Raw genomic sequence first — 17,039 nt, 5'->3', positions numbered from 1 at the left:
CTCTTTCTGTGTCAGCAGCGCAACATGAAGCGGAACGGGAGTCGTGGCTGTGTGACAAGGAAAAACAGATTTGGATCACGAGAGAGGGACTGGCTAAAGGGGGACACCCAGCGGGGCTGTGTGTGTCTGTACGGGGGCACAGTGGACCCCCAGCCACCTGCCTCCGGCCCGCAGGCCTCCTCCACCCCCCAGACAGACCTGAAGTTGGTGCTCTGCTCCACCACTACCACAGTGGAGGAGCTGTGCGCACAGAGGGATGGACAGGGACTCTACGTTCAGCTTCATGGAGACTTAGTCAGGTAAATACATACTAAGTTAAGTCATTAAAGTGATGTCGTCCTTTGAATTTGAGCAGTTAAATGCTGTTAAAAAGTTATGATGGTTGTCTTCCTCGGTCAAGGGCAATGACAGGAGTAATCCAAAATACCCTGTTGCCTCTTACAGCCTATCCAACATGCTGCAGTCCTGCGTCAGTGTCTTTATTGGATCTGTTCAGATACAATGCTGCTGTGAACTGTGAAGCATCTGCCAGCTCGCAGCTTAATGTATCATCATGTACTAAAGTGGAAATGGAAAAAAGTGAAAGAAATAGAAAATGACTTGAAGCGTAAAAAAAGATGCTTTGAGTTGCTGTTATGCAAGTATAGCGCAAGTGAAACGTGAGATGTTCTGCAGCTGGTTTAGACAGCTGCATAGGTTCAGATGGAAGCACATCTCCTCCATCAGACACACAAAAAGCACAGCTGCAAAGGGAATAATAGTGTACAGAACCATCTCACAGAAGCAACTTAGATGCATTATATATATATATATATATATATATATATATATATATATATATATGTTTTTTTAATTGGGAAATATTGACAAGCAAAAAAAAACAAACACCGAGCAAGCACTTTATTTTTTTTCAAAATATATATTCACCAAACAACCTATCCACCCACCTGCCTCACCCATCTTAGGAGCAAAAAGAAAATATAAAATAATAATGGAAATGCAATAAGCTGGGCCCAATGCCATTATGTATATTGTATAAATATACCGTATATATCAGCGCATATGCAGACATACTTAAATGCTCAAAAAACACCATCCAGTGCAGCATCACTATATTCCCCCTCTGTCTGAGAAGCTCTTTTATTAACTCCTGTCTTTTTGAGGCCCCTCCTCCTGCTCTGATTGGTCAACTCACACATACCTGAGCCAGCAGTGCTCACTGTGCCTCTGGTGGGCTCTGTCATGTTTTTAGCCTCCAGTAAGTTGCAAATGTGTCACATGGGGAAGTAGTGTGAGGTCAAGAGGTCACGCAATTACAGGCAGGGCTACTGACGAGGCGTTTCAGGCACTTGTTTTCTAAGATTAGCTCCTTCCGGTGCAAACTTTGGGCTTTTTAACTTTAAAGACCTTTTATATGCACAAGAACCTATATAAGACACTGAAAGGTGTCCTTTCATATGTCAAAACTGGATCTCAGATGGAGAAGAATTTGTCCTTGGAGGCCCTGAGTGACTATTTTATCTTCTCTAACTGTACGAGTTGCATCAGGTCACTCAACCATAAAGACGCTTTAGGTGGATTTGTTGATTTTCAATGTATAATATTTTTTCTGCTTGCAGAAGTAGTGTCATAAAAACAAATAATGTTTTTCGTTTTAATAGAAGCATTATATTTTTAAATAAATGTCAATGACTGCTGCATTGGGGACCTGCCGCAGTTCACCGCACCTCATCAAGGATACCCTCAGGGAGCATGACTGTACGCCTCTTTCAGCTTCACAAGACATATGTTGACAGAAATAGCAAATGACCCCTTGATTATCCGTGAAAGGATAGAAAGCTGGTCCACTGATCCGTGACCAAGAAGGAATCTGTGCCGTTTCTGGTTTTTGCTTTTCTGGGAAAGACTGCGTGAAGATATCAGAAAGGAGAGTCTAAAATAAGAAATCAGACGTAGTTGAATCACAGTGGCTTATGGCTCATTCTGTGTGAGCCTGTCTGTGTGTACAGTTGTTTTTTTTTTTTTTTTTTTTTCGTGATGTGAGATATTGACACAGAGCAAATTATCAGTAGCAGGAATCATTGTAGAGAATAGTAAATGGATGTGTTAGTGAGCAAAAAAAAAATGTCTGGAAGGTTGTGCCATAGACGCACTGGAGATATTCTGACTGGAGGTCGCTATTGACCTTATCGGCTGGTATCAACTAATAGCATATTAGCCAACTTCATTATATCTGTGCTGATTAAAAGCTGTAGGCTATGCGGAGTAATGCAGACTGGTAATAAATGAATGGCTTCTGGTAAGCGTCTGGATAGGCTGTGTTGATTCAGTTGACATTCCAACAGTGCAGCAGTTAAATTGCAGTCTGCCAGCGGGTACAACCAGGTGGATTTAAATTTAATATTTAAGTCTTCAACAGCCAAAAACGGGGCTTTGGTGACTTAAGCCCCTATGATTTCTGTTTATGCAAAGAAAAAAAAATCCCAACAGACAGACGGACAGCACATACTGTAAAGACTGTAAAGTCAAGGTTGCGTTAAATGCATTCAATTTAAAGAAAAATGCATGTGTTGATGGAAAATGCGTGAGCCAGGACTCCATTTATGTTTGACCTTCTTGTCCTATATTTTTTTCTCCTTCTTGTAAATATCACTCCTTTTAAGTAACTGTTCTATTTGTAAAAGGTCTTATAAGTGTGATTGATAAAAAGTGTGCTGTATAAATGAGCATCTGAAACACATTGAGCTGCTGACAGCACTGAGATGAGCACTGAAGAAGGATTTGTAACTGAGGGCATGATGGAAGGGATGGAAGCTTTTTTTAGTGATTTTCTTTTTATAGCTTGTAGTAATGTGCTGCTTACAGGAAAACGTTGTCTGGGATCTTTCCTGCTTAAGGAACATTCTCATTCGCACAAACACCCACCTAATATAAATTTGCTAAGGCAGCTATGGTTGATGGAGGGCACCCATCCCTCCATTCATCCATTTTTGAGCCACTTATCCTGGTCGAAGTCACAGTGCCAACATGGCGAGCACAGCAGTCTGCTGTTCTTTTTCCCAGCGACAGCCTTTTCCTTGGGGATCCCTAAGTGCTCCCAGGGCAGATGGGATATGTAATCCCTCCGACATGTTCTGGGTATGCCCGGGGTTTCCTCCCAGTTTGTCATACCCAGATCACTTCCAAAGGGAGGCTCCCAGACATCTCAGCTGGCTCCTCAGAGGAACTAATGGCTTGATAACACAGGGCTCCCAAATCACTGAGCTCCTCACTCTGAAATGTAAAGTGAGGGCAGCCACCCTGCAGAGAAATCTCATCTCCTCTGCTTGTGTCTACGATCTGTGTGGTGAGGGACCAGGCCAATTGCAATTTAAGAACACCCCTGTGATTGGTCCTGAAAGGACAGATAGAGCCTCGCACAGGATCGGGACACAGTGTCAAATAGTCTGGGAGAAAAATTTACAGGTGAATGCGTGAAGGTCAGTCAAACCCTGAAGCTTGGTCGAGCACACAACAAACTAGCGACCATTTTGTAATGGGATCACGTTCTGACCATGACTACACAGTAGTCATTACTACTTTATAAGATGAGAACTCATGGGCTGCCCATCATTGAACACCTGTAAAGTGACTTGTTCGCCCTTGTGTATATAAGTCTGTGTTTTTCCTTTACTCTCTGTGGTTCATCTGTGTCTCCTGTGTCTCTTGTGTCTTTGTTCTCCATGACTCCTTGTTTGTCTTCAGTTTTGTAATTCCCTTTAGTTTTTTTCCTTGGACTTTCCTTTGCCCACCTCTTGTTGTTTGACTTTTGGATGTTGGAGTGTGGACTTCGGATATCATCTCATCATTGAAACTTGCTGTTTGCTGTCCAACCAGCCTGCCTCTGTGTCTGCGTTTGGGTCCTTTTTTGATGAACTGTGACACCATCAGTTGAGAAGCTGTCGTGCAGACAAAAATACATACAAACACCTGCCAAAGCACTCAAAATCACTTCTATGATACTGTAGTTCCTGCCACAATAGGTGTCTCCAGGACCACATTTGGTCATGATGCCTCACACACACACACACACACACACACACACACACACACACACACACACACACACACAGACTTACCAGGTGAAAATAAGTGATGTAGTGGGCTCACCACTGACAAAGCACTGGTTAGCAACTGGGTGAAAGGCCTGTTATTTATTGACAACAGAAAACAGCTGACCGGCTATGTCTTTGGTGATGTTATCTTGCATTTATTTGAGTTTAAAACTTCAACCTGCAATAACGCCTTCGGTTGAACACTTTTAGGACTGCAGTGTGGCTAAGCTTTGTTTTCATGCATCAAGCACAGAGTTACTATAGCAGCCAGTTAGAAAACCGTGTCTATCCCCAAATATTGCGATTTGTATTGTAAATTGTTAGCTCTCTATTATGGCCTGATTATTGATTTTCACAGGAGGTACCTGCCAATACAGGACAAAATGAGCAGCTAATCAACACGATCACGCAGTTGGGAATGTTCCTTTTGTTCTGCTTCTATGCTTGTCTTGGTCTCTGTGGTACGAAACTGAAACCTCGCTGAATGATCTATGATTGCCGAGGCGTCACGTCTCCTGCCAACTATTAAAATGTAAAATACACCCCGATGAAATTAAAACACACTCCTCTAATCTTCTTTTAACCGAGTCAGTTTTTGCACACCTACGCCCATTTTCAGCTATTTTGGCTGATTAGACTGCTACTAAGATCTATGTTTCGGTGGAAACATGCTGGGAATTAACATCTCAAACGAATAATAACTGGGAAAAAAGTGTCATTCAACATTGTCACCCACACAATCCAGAGATGTATAATTAGCCAGATGACGTGAAAACACCTGTGTGGGTGCACTGTTGTTTTATAGAGGTTTCTTTAAACCCCACCCAGCTCTGTTACATGAGCCACTGGGTATGTCTACAGTAAATCAAGAGACACATCAGCACAGTTTGCTGCATAATTTACCTTCCACCCTGAGGACAGCTGAACCCATTGGGTGGCATTTGACAGAAATTTAACAGCTTCTTGCTGCATTGCCCAAGGTTGTAGGATTTTTGAATAAATGAGGCATATCTGTGCCTCGGTGTAGGCGTCAGTGGGGATGGTCAACAGGGACTGTCAGTCATCTTTCTCATACCGACCGCTGGAAGCTGCCTAAATCCTGCACTGAGGTGCTGAGGCCACAGCTGTCTAAAATCAAGTAACATGATCCTGCAAATCATAAAGGCTGACAGAGGGAAGGTGGCCTTTGGCAGGGGCATGGGTACTGATATTTGTTTGTGCTTAGGGGTGTCAGTAGTGTTTGGAATCTCAAGCACTTTCACTGTCAGTCACCATGTATGTTGTGCTTGCCGTCGTGCCTACAAGACCTCCTTCATACAGCCACAGTGTAAGCATTCATGTTAAAGGCTGCTTGTATCAAGAATGGTTGCTACCAGATTTCAGGGTTGACATGCATCCTGTTAGGTGTCAGCGGGAAGGGTCCTTAAAGTGATTAGTAGTAGACCAAGATGATTTCCTCAGATTAAGGATAAAAAACCCCTAATTATACATTTCAACAAATTTAATTGTGTTTTAATGAGAAAATGAATACGGTATGGAGCGGTATGAAGATGTTTCTGGTTCATTTCACCAATCATAGTGAGAAATTCTGTCCTCCATGAAGGAAAATGTAATGACTATCCACTGATGATGTTAGAGATCCTGAAGGGTGCACATGCATTGTGATTATTACTCATTAAAGTTCAACCAAAAATGTTTTGGAGAATGCTGCGACTCTGTTTTGCTGTGAATCTCAGAACGTCACCTGACTTTGACTAAAGTGATGATTAGATGATGACTAAGATGCAGTGTGGTGATATTTTTGGATTTGGCTATTTTTCCACTTACTGGTTTGGTAAGTTTGTGACTCCAAATGACCGGCCTGACGTCTGTCAAAAATCTCAGGACATTTTTCTCTTCTTAACAAAACTCCTTACACTGAAAGCAGCACTTAGCACTTAGAGAAACTGGTTCGGTCTCTGGCAGTGGTGCTTTCTGCTTGGCCAGAAGCCCTATTGAACATAGTTGGTAGTCTTCATGGGAGGATAATTTGTTCTCTATGTGTGCACCTTTGCACTCTGGAAACTGTCTGCTGTAATAAAGAAATCTTTAGTTTGATGTAAATGCTTAAGTGTGTGTCTTTCCCTTATAGCCAATGACAGGCATTGTTACATCACCTCTCCTTTTCTTTTGTTCCGCAGGAGGCTGGATCCCACTGAGCGTCCGCTCCAGATGGTGTATGACTACCTGGCAGCTATGGGCTACGCAGACCCTGTACGAGTGCAGCAAGAAGCAGCTAACTCAGACCTCAGCTGTTTGATCCGTTTCTACAGTGGTGAGTGCTGACCCACAGGGGCCATCATTCCCAATCTTCACTCTCTGCTTAGTAAGATATGATAGGAGCCTGGTGTCTTCCTCTGAAAATGGACCTGAAGGCCTAAAAACAGGCTGCAGCAGGTCAAATGTTCCAAAAATGTTTTATCACATCCTCTTTTCATCCTGTGTGTGGGTGAAAGTGTGTGTGCGTTAAGCAAAGGATTTTCCTCCAGACAAAGTGTTGTGCGAGGCTCCGGGAGAGTGATGTCTCTAGTATTCAATATAGCCAGGGATAGCACAAACACACACCCATCATGGCCTCATGATAAGTGATTGACGATCCTTCATCCTGCGGGGTCCCCATGTGGGCTGCCCTTCACATGATGCTGTCATCGCGCTCCTATGACCCCGGGGCTGGAGTGACTGAGTGGCCGTGTGTCAGTGTGATGTATTAATGCAGTAGCAGAATGGATGTGACTCTTTGGAGAGACCAGTGACAAATTCTTATACCTGCATGCGTCTTAATACAGCTCACATAAACCCAGAGACGTCTCTAGCTCTCCTCGTTAGAGTCTGTGCTTTGGTCTAATGATGCTCTTACAGTAGCAACAATTAAGGGATTTGCCATTAAGGGTAAATGAGGAACGATGTTCTGTAATGTGTTTCCACTTAATAAACCGACTGATGTTCCTGCTGAGTCAGTGGAACTCCTTATGTCGGGGGCTAGAACAGCTCACAGGCTGCTGCGCCAGAGAAAGAGGAAGACTGAGCAAACCACAGCGTCTAAAGGGCTCACATGTAATTCCTCCCACATAAAGTACACAACCCTCCCTGCACTCAAAATGCAGCGCTGTCACACTGAATAAAAATACGAGCCAAACACAAATCTCAACAGATTTATATTGAAACTCTGTGCCTGAGGAGGCCCTCATGAGGAGATTTTAAAAATTCTGTGAAGACTTAGTAACAGATTTAATTACCTTTTTACCCTAGTGAAACAACAAGAGCACATTCACTACGCCCAAGTATAAAAATATAACATCAGCATGCAGAGTCCACATGAAAATGTTTTGGCAGAATCAAACGACCAACTACACCACCGTGACAGCCAAAAAAAACACAACATACACTCGAAAAAATTATTTACTTTATGTATTTCTATCACACATACAATTTCGACATTAAGTATATCATTTAATGTAAAGTATTTCTATCATGTAGAACCTATGTGAATATATTAAATAACGAAATTAAGTCAATGCAATTTTTCAAGTATTATACATAAAAGTAATGCATTGCATATTTATAAATTCACATCGACTCAACAAGATAGAAATACTTTGCATTAAATTGTATACTTAACGTAGAACATATGTAATACAATAAGATGGAAATTTTATGTGTGATTGAAATACACAACGTCAGTGTTGTTTGATATGATTGTGCGGCTTTTGACATTTTTTCATGCTCAGTTTGGAATCGTTATTTGTGAATCCAAGACTTCTGTCCTAGACGATTACTTTCTTACCAATTAATCTGCCAATTATTTTCACGATAATTATTATTTAGTGAATAAAATGTAAAAAAAAAAGATGTGAAAAATGTTCATCACAATTTCCCAGAGCCCAAAGTGACGTCTTCGTGTCATATGTGACAGAGAAAAACAGCAAATCCTCACATTTAACAACCAGTTTTTGTTTTTGTTTTATTAAAAAGACTAATCAATTAATCAACTAATTGTTGCAGTACTAGTGTAAGATACAATGGTGCCCTGCTTTATGATTCTTGATCACCACTCTTAGTACAAAAGTACAAGCAGCAGTGTTGTGGTTTTGTATTCCATACAACCTTCTCTTTATGCCTGCTCGGTGCTACAGCTGATGTTTGTTTAGCTGTCAGATCTTTCGCTCACTGTGGCCTCAGTCTCATTCCTTGTGCTTTTTCTGTCCAGTGGAAGCTCAACTGTTGTTTGCCCCTCTGCCAACATGAGAACTGGTCGGATCTTGGCTACTATCAGTAGTCAGGCCACATTGGTCAGAGTCTAGCCAGGCCCCTTAGAGACTTCCTGCCTCCTTTTGTCCACTCATGGGAAAAGAGGACCAGAGACCAGGCATGACTGGTACTCAGGCACTGTTGACGCGCCGCCAAAGCCGAGAGCACAACTTGATTTGTCCATTTGCTGCCCTCAGAACTGGGGAGGTGGTGAGAAGTGACTGTTTTGGAGTATTACTTGCAGGTTGTTGTGGTAGTGTTGAATTATCTCAATGTGTTCACCCACCCCTTCCCAGGAGCTCCCCAGTCATACAGCTTCACCAGTAGCCCTCAATTTTTGGCTGGCACAAGGCAACCCTGGTTTTTCATTCCCACCCACAGTGGTGCTGTAGGTGGGCTGTGATGTATCGTTTAACACACAACAACAGCCTTGTTCTGAGCCTTCTCCCAGGTGCTTGCTTGTCTAACAGCTGTTGTCAGGGGTAATGATCTGACTAAGCAGCTGAGGGAAGCTGCGGTCCATCAGTAAAGACTACAGCCGCTACAGAACCACCTGATGTGGTGCACTGAGTGTGTCTGCTCTGGATTTAATCGGCTTTAAGGTTCCACATCTTTGGTTACCAACCTGAAAGAAGTCGTAAGATAAACCTGAGGCTTGTAGGTTGATTAAAGGGAGTCTAACCACGCAGATAGTTTTAGTTTTATGTGCTGAGTTATTGAGATAACTGTCTCTGAGATTTCTGTCACCACCACAATATAATGGAGGTGAATAGGTTTCATTTAGAAGAAACATATTCCTGTTACAAAAGTTTATACTTTCTAATTCTTCTCTTAGCAACTAAATTTGCTTTATTGTTTAACCTGAATACGTGCTAGCCGCCAGCCAAGGGTCGAGTCAGTAGTCTACCTGTATACGCAGGGGACGTGCTTTTATTATACACACATTTGCAGGTGTGTTCATTTGTCGGTTTTATGGCCTTATTTTCTCTCATGCCATTGAAGCGTTTCAAAGTACAATGCAGCAGGTAGTTTGTTAAACTTCTCCATCCTCTTATTTATCAAGGAAACTTAACTCAAACCTTCTCCACCCTCCTGCTTCCCACCCACACACAGACCCTCCCGCTGTGGTGCACAGATGAGATGAAAACAAACATGGACAGGGGCGTAAACATTTCTAAATGCTGACTTAATAAAAAAAATCGCTGCTAGAGAAAACAACGGCAGTGACCTGAGGGCCAGTGTTGGTCCATGCAGCTGCAGCACAGACAGGGCCGAGCTGTAAGCTCTGCTGCTTGTCCACTGGGCCCTGAGCCACCTCTGCCTGGGTGATCTCTATCTTACATCTCTGAGCTTAGAGGCCTGAAGCTGCCGTGAACAGCACACGTCAGACCCACCGTCAGTGTCCGAGCAGATTAATTAAGTCATCTGCAAGCAGTGTGAACTCACCTAATAAGTTATTGATTTAGTGGGAAATGGAAATTAAACCTAAGGGAAGACTGTGGGTGTCCTAAGAGGTGATGACATGGACAATGAACCAGTAACTAAAACTCTGAGGGCCAGTGGTTTGTCACTGAGTCATAATAATCATAAAGGGACATAAAAACCACAGCAAATAACCGAGCACAAGGCTGCTTCTTCATTTTATTGTATAAAGGGAGAAAGAACTGGTTCACAGGGACAAAAAGTGGAGGAGCAGTCAGAGATTTAAGAGAAAAATTTAATTCTATTCAGATCCGGGCTCCCACAGAATTGCCCCGAGCAACAGAGCTCTGCAGAGAGCTGGCTCTCCGTGGTTTCCTGCCAGCCCCTCCTTGTAATATGCTGTTTTTGTGATGGAGCTCTGAGGATTTCCTCTTTCTCATTTTAAACCTGTGGACCGTCTATCATCGTAGACTCATGGTCAGTTTTCAAGTCAGAAATATCCACCATTTTAACGGTCCGTTTCACCGCCGTCTGTATTTAAAGCAGATTTCAGCTGTGCGTCTCCCGTCTGTGTTCTGCACAGCGCAGACTTGCTATATTTGATCAGATCTGAATTTATTTTCTTGCACAAAGTTGAAGGAAGAGTTTTTTTTTTCAATAGAGGTAAACACGGACCACCAAGAGGAGGCATCTGGGTGGTGGGCTGAATTTGAATTTGCTGCCAAAAAGAGCTTGCTGTTCTGAGTCAAATCAGACTGTGCTTCCGCCTCCACTGACCCCCTACTGCATGCTAACGCAATCTATGCAATCTTGAGCAAGACAAAAAAAGCTCTGGGATACAGGGAGTATTGTGTTCAGCTGAGTGCTCGACGGTTGCATTGAAATCATCCAGTATGTGATTCAAAACAGATTCAAAAATGTATAAACACCCTCCGGACCGAGATCAGGAGCTACAGAATGAGGCTGTTACACAAAAGAGATGAAAGTTGCCACAGTGAGCTGTCACTTTACCTGCTTTTAAAGGTAAATGTAATTTTCCTTCTCCCTCCTACAGTGATGAATCATTTGTAATAAAAGCATTTTGCATTGTTCATTTATTCTTGAGAGGTTTTTCCAGGAGAACAGATACTTTAGTTAGAGTCAGAGTGGTGGAAACTCTCTCTCAATACTCACAAGAGCCGGGTATCCTTCATACCAGTACCTTTAATACTGATACCAATATAGTGCTTCATTTGATAACCTTTTTACCAACCTGCCCTTAGTGATTTTTTAAGAGGTTTGCGAGGTTTAACACACAATAGATAAGTAATTTATCCTTGTAAACATCTTTCTCAACTGACGCAATTGACAGTTGCGGCGTGTCCTCTTGAGAAGAAGAAGGCGCTGATGACAAAGAGGCCATTAGCCTTAAAGGAAAATTGGGTCATTATCCTCTCAGCCTCGTGTCGGTGGAAAGTGGGTTGAAGTTTCGTAGACCACTGAACATTTGTGGAGCTTCACAGCAAACCAGTGTTGCAGCATTCACCTAAACAACTAAAGTAGATGAAGAACAACTGGAAATAAGATAAAATGTGTCTGTACAGCTTCCTGAGATCCCAAATTGATTAGAAAAGATGCTATTCAGACCCTAAATGCATGGTTGAACCCGCTTTAGATGCAGTAGTGCTCTTAGCTTAGCAGCTACAGTGAAAGTTTCGGTCTTTTAAATCATTTTTATTCTTCTGGAAGCTTCTGGATATTTGGATTACACTACAGAGTGTGCTGGAGTTTGCTTGCAACTCGTGCTCTATTCGTCCCTTTCCTTTGCACCTGGCTCATGAAATGGATGTGCAAAATAACTTAGTACTGGGATATTTCGTTGGTGAGTGAAAGATACAGCCACACTTAAGATGAACAGAGTAGAGAAAAGTAAGTCATACAGTCAACTCTCTGATGTCCACTTGTCACACTATCCCTGTGGTTTGGCTGCGTCTCCAAGGAGGCCATTTGACACGTTGATGATTAGTCGAGTGGAGGCAGCGAGGCCTCTGTGTGGCCCTGCTAGTCCAGACTCCCATAGGGCGGATAAAAACATCCTGCAACAGAAAACAGCGTTGCACAACATCTACGACTATGTCACTAAACCTCTGTGGAGACCCGTCATCAGTTGGATGGGATTGATTTGGCTGGCGAGGAGCGGAGGCTTCTGGAGACAGTTCAGAGGTTTACCTACTCAGACTGGACTTTGATTTTCTCAACAACCTGTTTCCCTAGAAACTAATAGCCCCACAGACCTTGAGGGATATCGTGGGTGTTTGTTCTGGACGTTTGCTCTTTATGGCAGGGACTTGTGTGAATTTGCGTAAATAGGCCAATGATTTTCAGACGGGTGGTTGTATTGGTATGGACGTGCAAAAAGCCTGTACGCTCACGCTGTGAATGTGCACTTTTCAAAGGCCTCTTCAAGATCAAGCTGGAGATTGTTCTGCTTCTGCCATTTGAAGCTGAAAATCAGTTCAGTTTTTAGTTTCTATGATATCTCCTAATGTTTAGTGCTCCTTTGCGATTTATTGGCCAATGTTTTTTTAGTTGATTAGTTGTTTGTTGTTGTCCACACAGTATCAGAAAATAACAAAAAAAACACTGTTTACTACAGTTTACCACAGCCCAAGGTGATGTCTTCATGTCCTTTTTTAAGCAATGCCAATTAATTTTCTGCCCATCGACTCATTAATTAATCAAGTAATCATTTCTGCCCTATTACTAAGTGTACTCTAGTTGTCAGTCTGTGTTGCTGTAGTTGTTGTGATCTTCTCGCTGGTTTTCTGGTTATTAAATAATTCTTTCTTGCAATACAGAAGTTCAGAACGTTGTTAAGCTCGACCAGACTGCGTGTCTGCATCCTGCAGGAGGTGCTCTTAAGAATACAGCCCTCTGACAACATGACAAAGCTGAGTGTGGAGACGGTGTGCTCGTTTTCTGGTGATATGCTGTGAAGCCAGTAAGAGAATCCTGTCAACCTGTGTCAGTTTGTAGAGAGTGGGAGCGTGATGATGAGTTTATTGATGCGGGTACTGCAGTGGGCGAGTGTTTTTGCTTAATTACTTGTTTTAATGAATATATTATATCTGATTTATTCCAACTTACTCTTTCAGCTGTCAGCAGTATTCTTTAAACCGTTGATATTGTTGACAGTAGACTACTATTGCAAATACTATAAGTATAATAATGAGAAGAGCTTTTAGTAATTGACATGCAGCCTCGCCATGTGCTGATCAAATAATGCCAATGTCGTACCTGAGTTTTGGTACCAAAATCAAAATGATACTTTTTGATACCTCACTTGGACGAATAAAAACTCATTTTCAAACAGTTTTTTAATTAAACTAAATAAACCTCTCAAATGTTAAATGTGCTCTAAACAAAAGCAGCCGTGCAAAAGCTTTGCCTAAATTAAATGCAATATAAAATTGGCAAAATTATAATTCAAATCCAGCGTCTCATTAAAGAGTAATCAACGAAGAGTAAGAGTCTGGGCAAACATTCAATGCCAGCTTTTACTGTGGGACAGTTTTCAACTTCCTGTGTTACAAACACATTAAGGTCCGTACCAAAAGAGCATTGTGGTTCATCTCCTGGTGTTCTCCCCCCTTTCACATGGATCCATACTACCCACTACTGACCCTGTGCGGGGTTGTGTCTCTAATTTGCTCCTTGAGTGAGGGGACGCCCAAGGATCAGCCCCTACTATTGATCTCCCAGCTAGCCAATTTGTTGTCAGAAGCACTCGGGCTTGTTCATTATCAGTTTCCTTGGCGAAGAAAAACATGAGCAGCCTTTCATTTCATTTGGATGCCCTTGTGAAGTGAAAGGGAAGGTGGAGAGAAAGAGCGAGTCAGACAGAACGAGGGAGAGGGAGCAGATTGCCAACGAGAGCCTCTGAGTGGGAGGCAGCATAAGTTGGTTTGAGGAAAATTTAACAACAGAGGACAAGAGGCTGAGGCAGTGTCTCCTCTCTGCTTATTTGACCCGCCATTAACCTGAGTGTACTTGAAGCCTGGCAGAGACAGCAGCACTGTCTGATGTGTCCTTCAGCACTGGCCAGCTAAGGCTGCCTGCTGTGCAAGTTGGCATAATTTAATTGAAAAGAGTGAAGTTTAATGTGACAAAACCCTGACTCATTCATCAATGTGACTGATGCTTCTGCTAGGCTAGGGCAGCAGAAGAGAGAGAGAGTGAGTGAGGAGGGAGAGAGAGGAATAGATACATATTCATACAATATTCAGAGGACACCTTGACAATTTACCTGCGGTTCACATTCCTCTGATGGGTTGACTGGCATGTTGATGTCAAGTCTGATCTGTTAAGAGAGGGAGGAGGAATTTTTTATGACTTTAAGAGGAAGAAGAGCTTGTATCCTTAATTGCAAAAGATTAATCGAGAAGCTTTATAACCTGAGAGCCAATCTCAGCCCACATCTGCCTTTTTCAGACTGATCACATTTCAAACCTGAACATGACTGAAGACTCAGTGCGATGTTTGTTGTGGTATTTCATCTCGCGCAGTTTGCTGTTGGCTGTAGTCGTTGCGGTGTGTTCAAGTGCAGCTTTTTGGCCAAGACACAGGCAACGTGAAGTGATGCAACAGTCAGCTTTAGTCGCCACTAGTTGTCTGATGTCGCTTTGGTGTCTCTGGGCCCCGCTCTTTTCGAGATGGCAGTTGCAGACATACAGCGCTTTTCAAAATGTACACATTCATTAAAACGAGAAAGTTACTGTTGTACTCTGCCGCTTGTGAATCTATTTGCAAAACATGATAAACATGACCGCAGATGGCTGATACAGCCAGAGAGAGTAATAAATGAAATCCTTAATAAGAAGTCCATTTGAAAATAAAAAAACCCAAAACCCAGCAAAGTATCTTGTGTAGAGTCTAGTCATAGCAGAACTCTACTTTTGCTTTAATGGAGCTTAATGGATACTCTTTCTTTCCCTTTCTCTGATATCAAACTTATTATTGTGCAGTGATATCTGTCCAGATGTACAGTATATGAGATAATAGGGCAGTGTCCATCCTAAGTGCTGATGGAAGATCAGTTCCTGGAAGTGCTGAGCGAAGGAGACTGACTAATCTATAGGTGATATCATTCTGACCTGTGACTATCTATGTGACTTCATTTTTTGGAAGCCTCTATTCAATGTGTAACCGAGAACATTTGCTGTTAATTAGCTGAATTTGTTTATCACAGGAGGGCTGGGGGTTCTTGCGTCTTAGATTGATGTCTCTGGACGTACACTAACCTCTCTGTGTGGGCTTTTTTTTCCTCCAGAGCGTCCAGTGAATGCAGACCAGCAGGAGCGGACCTTGCTCAAAGGCGTATTCAGCGTCAGGAAGGGCAAGTCACAGCTGCACAAGTGGGCAGAGCGGCAGGTCATCCTCTGCGGCACCTGTTTAATCGTGGCCTCCGTCAAAGACAGCATGACTGGGAAAATGCACATCCTGCCCCTGGTGGGAGGAAAGGTGAGAGTTCAGTGTTCAGACAGAGGTCAGACAACCTGATGGCGGTTTTAACCTTTCACTTTCCCCAGGGTAAATCCCACACTCCAGGCGGGGTGTGGATACACTACAACAACAAAACTGGGATGGACGGCTGGATAAAGCTGATAGTTGAAAAAATTACGCAAGAGTGTACACACAGTCTGTGTTATCCATTATCGCAGGTGGTAATTGTGCTGTTGTTTCAGGGTACCTGGGAAAAATGTAAAATTAATTTAAAAAAAATAAATGGATAAATGAATAAATGGTTGAAAATAGCTAGAAGTAATGGCTAAACAGTTCAAAAAGTTAGCCAAAAGTAACAGATCAACAGTGGAAACTGTAGAAAAAGACAGCTTATACAAGTTATCTTTTCATACTAAAGACAATACAGCAGCTGATTTTACTGTTTACCACAGACAGGAAACTGAGATGACTGAGCAGTCAAGTTCTTCTTTTACCAATGTGACTACAGTAATGAGTATGAATGACAATCATTATTTATTTATCATATGTGATTGCTCTTCCTCATAGTAACTGTGTGCTGTCTTTACATTGAGGTGGAGGAGGTGAAGCGGAGGCAACACTGTCTGATGTTCAGCTCAGCCGGTTCACAGGCCCAGACATATTTTGTCAACTTTGACACACTCGCGGACTACCAGCGGTGGCATCGGCAGGCATCAAAAGTAAGCAAAAGACGTGTGTGAGTGTGTGCTAGGGTGCGTGCAGGACTTAAGATGTGTGTTTTCTCTCAGCAGCAGTTTGTTTGTTTGCAGTAAGTCCCCCCGGCCCCGTGCTTAAATCACAGATTAGATGTTAGGACTACAGTTGCCGTCTGCCTGTTGAGCCGTCCAATCAGAAAGCGCCTGTCTGAGTACGTCTGATTTACTCCACAGAGGCAGACTCTCAGAGGTGTCTGGCTTTGATTGAACACCATACCTCTATTCACATACTTTATCTTTTTAACTTCTATTAGAGGGCACTTCTATTAAGTTCTCAGGCCCTCAGCAGTAAAGTTATTGTAGTACAAGTTGCTGTGGATTAGTCGATGGACAATGACCAAACACATTTTTGCATTTGTGTTATATACTGTGTGTATTTCAGAGAAACTTGCCAGGTCTTCACAGCTGTTCTTCAAAGAAATATCCATTGTTTCTGTTCTGCTCAGCCTGCTTTGTCTCTAATATCCTAATTAATGGCTATTGTGCCGCAGCAGCTCCTTCCTGGAGCTGAACAGCCTCTGTGAGAGCCTCCACTGAGGCAGAGCCAGCATACAATTAGCCATAGAAGGAGAAAGCCAACAGATAAAAAAAAAAGCAAATCCAATTAGTTGCAGATTCATGCTAAGTCCAGGATCTCTCTCTACCACGGTGGTATGGATTACTGGGTTAGAGTGGCCTGTTAGTGCACTGTATTTAGGCTGAGACTTAGATGAGAGGTTTCTATGGAGACTGGGGATGATGACTGATGAAGGTTTTTGGTGGATTTGGGCCAGTGTTTATGCTACATTGCATAAATCCTAAGAGTGTGTGGAGAGAGAGAGAGAGAGAGAGAGAGAGAGAGAGAGAGAGAGTAAGTGCATGTGTGACTGCAACATGAGTTTGCAGGATAGGACTGAACACTGGAGTGTGGAGATACATCATAGAGCAGCACAGCAGAATTTGCAATAATAGGATGTAAGAATGTGTGAAACATATTGCTGTAGATTTACAACTAATATGC

General features: G+C 42.6%; 1 protein-coding gene across 2 annotated transcripts in view; it reads left to right on the top strand.

The window, feature by feature from the left end:
• phlpp2 (PH domain and leucine rich repeat protein phosphatase 2) overlaps nucleotides 1–17,039 on the top strand; it is a 41,224-nt gene that overhangs the window by 2,557 nt on the left and 21,628 nt on the right. The window contains exons 2-5 of one of the 2 annotated variants that reach the window (XM_084356912.1): nucleotides 19–299; nucleotides 6,275–6,408; nucleotides 15,112–15,302; nucleotides 15,878–16,003. In XM_084356912.1, coding sequence (XP_084213038.1) covers nucleotides 19–299; nucleotides 6,275–6,408; nucleotides 15,112–15,302; nucleotides 15,878–16,003 — 732 coding nt within the window. Of the gene's footprint in view, nucleotides 1–15; nucleotides 300–6,274; nucleotides 6,409–15,111; nucleotides 15,303–15,877; nucleotides 16,004–17,039 lie in introns of both variants that reach the window. The other variant, XM_084356911.1, reaches the window with a different exon arrangement.

Source organism: Pagrus pagrus (genome assembly GCF_965226575.1).
Source record: "Pagrus pagrus genome assembly, chromosome: 1".
Lineage (NCBI taxonomy): Eukaryota > Metazoa > Chordata > Actinopteri > Spariformes > Sparidae > Pagrus > Pagrus pagrus.
The sequence above is the reverse complement of the archived record's forward strand: the minus strand, read 5'-3'. Positions and strand labels throughout refer to the sequence as shown.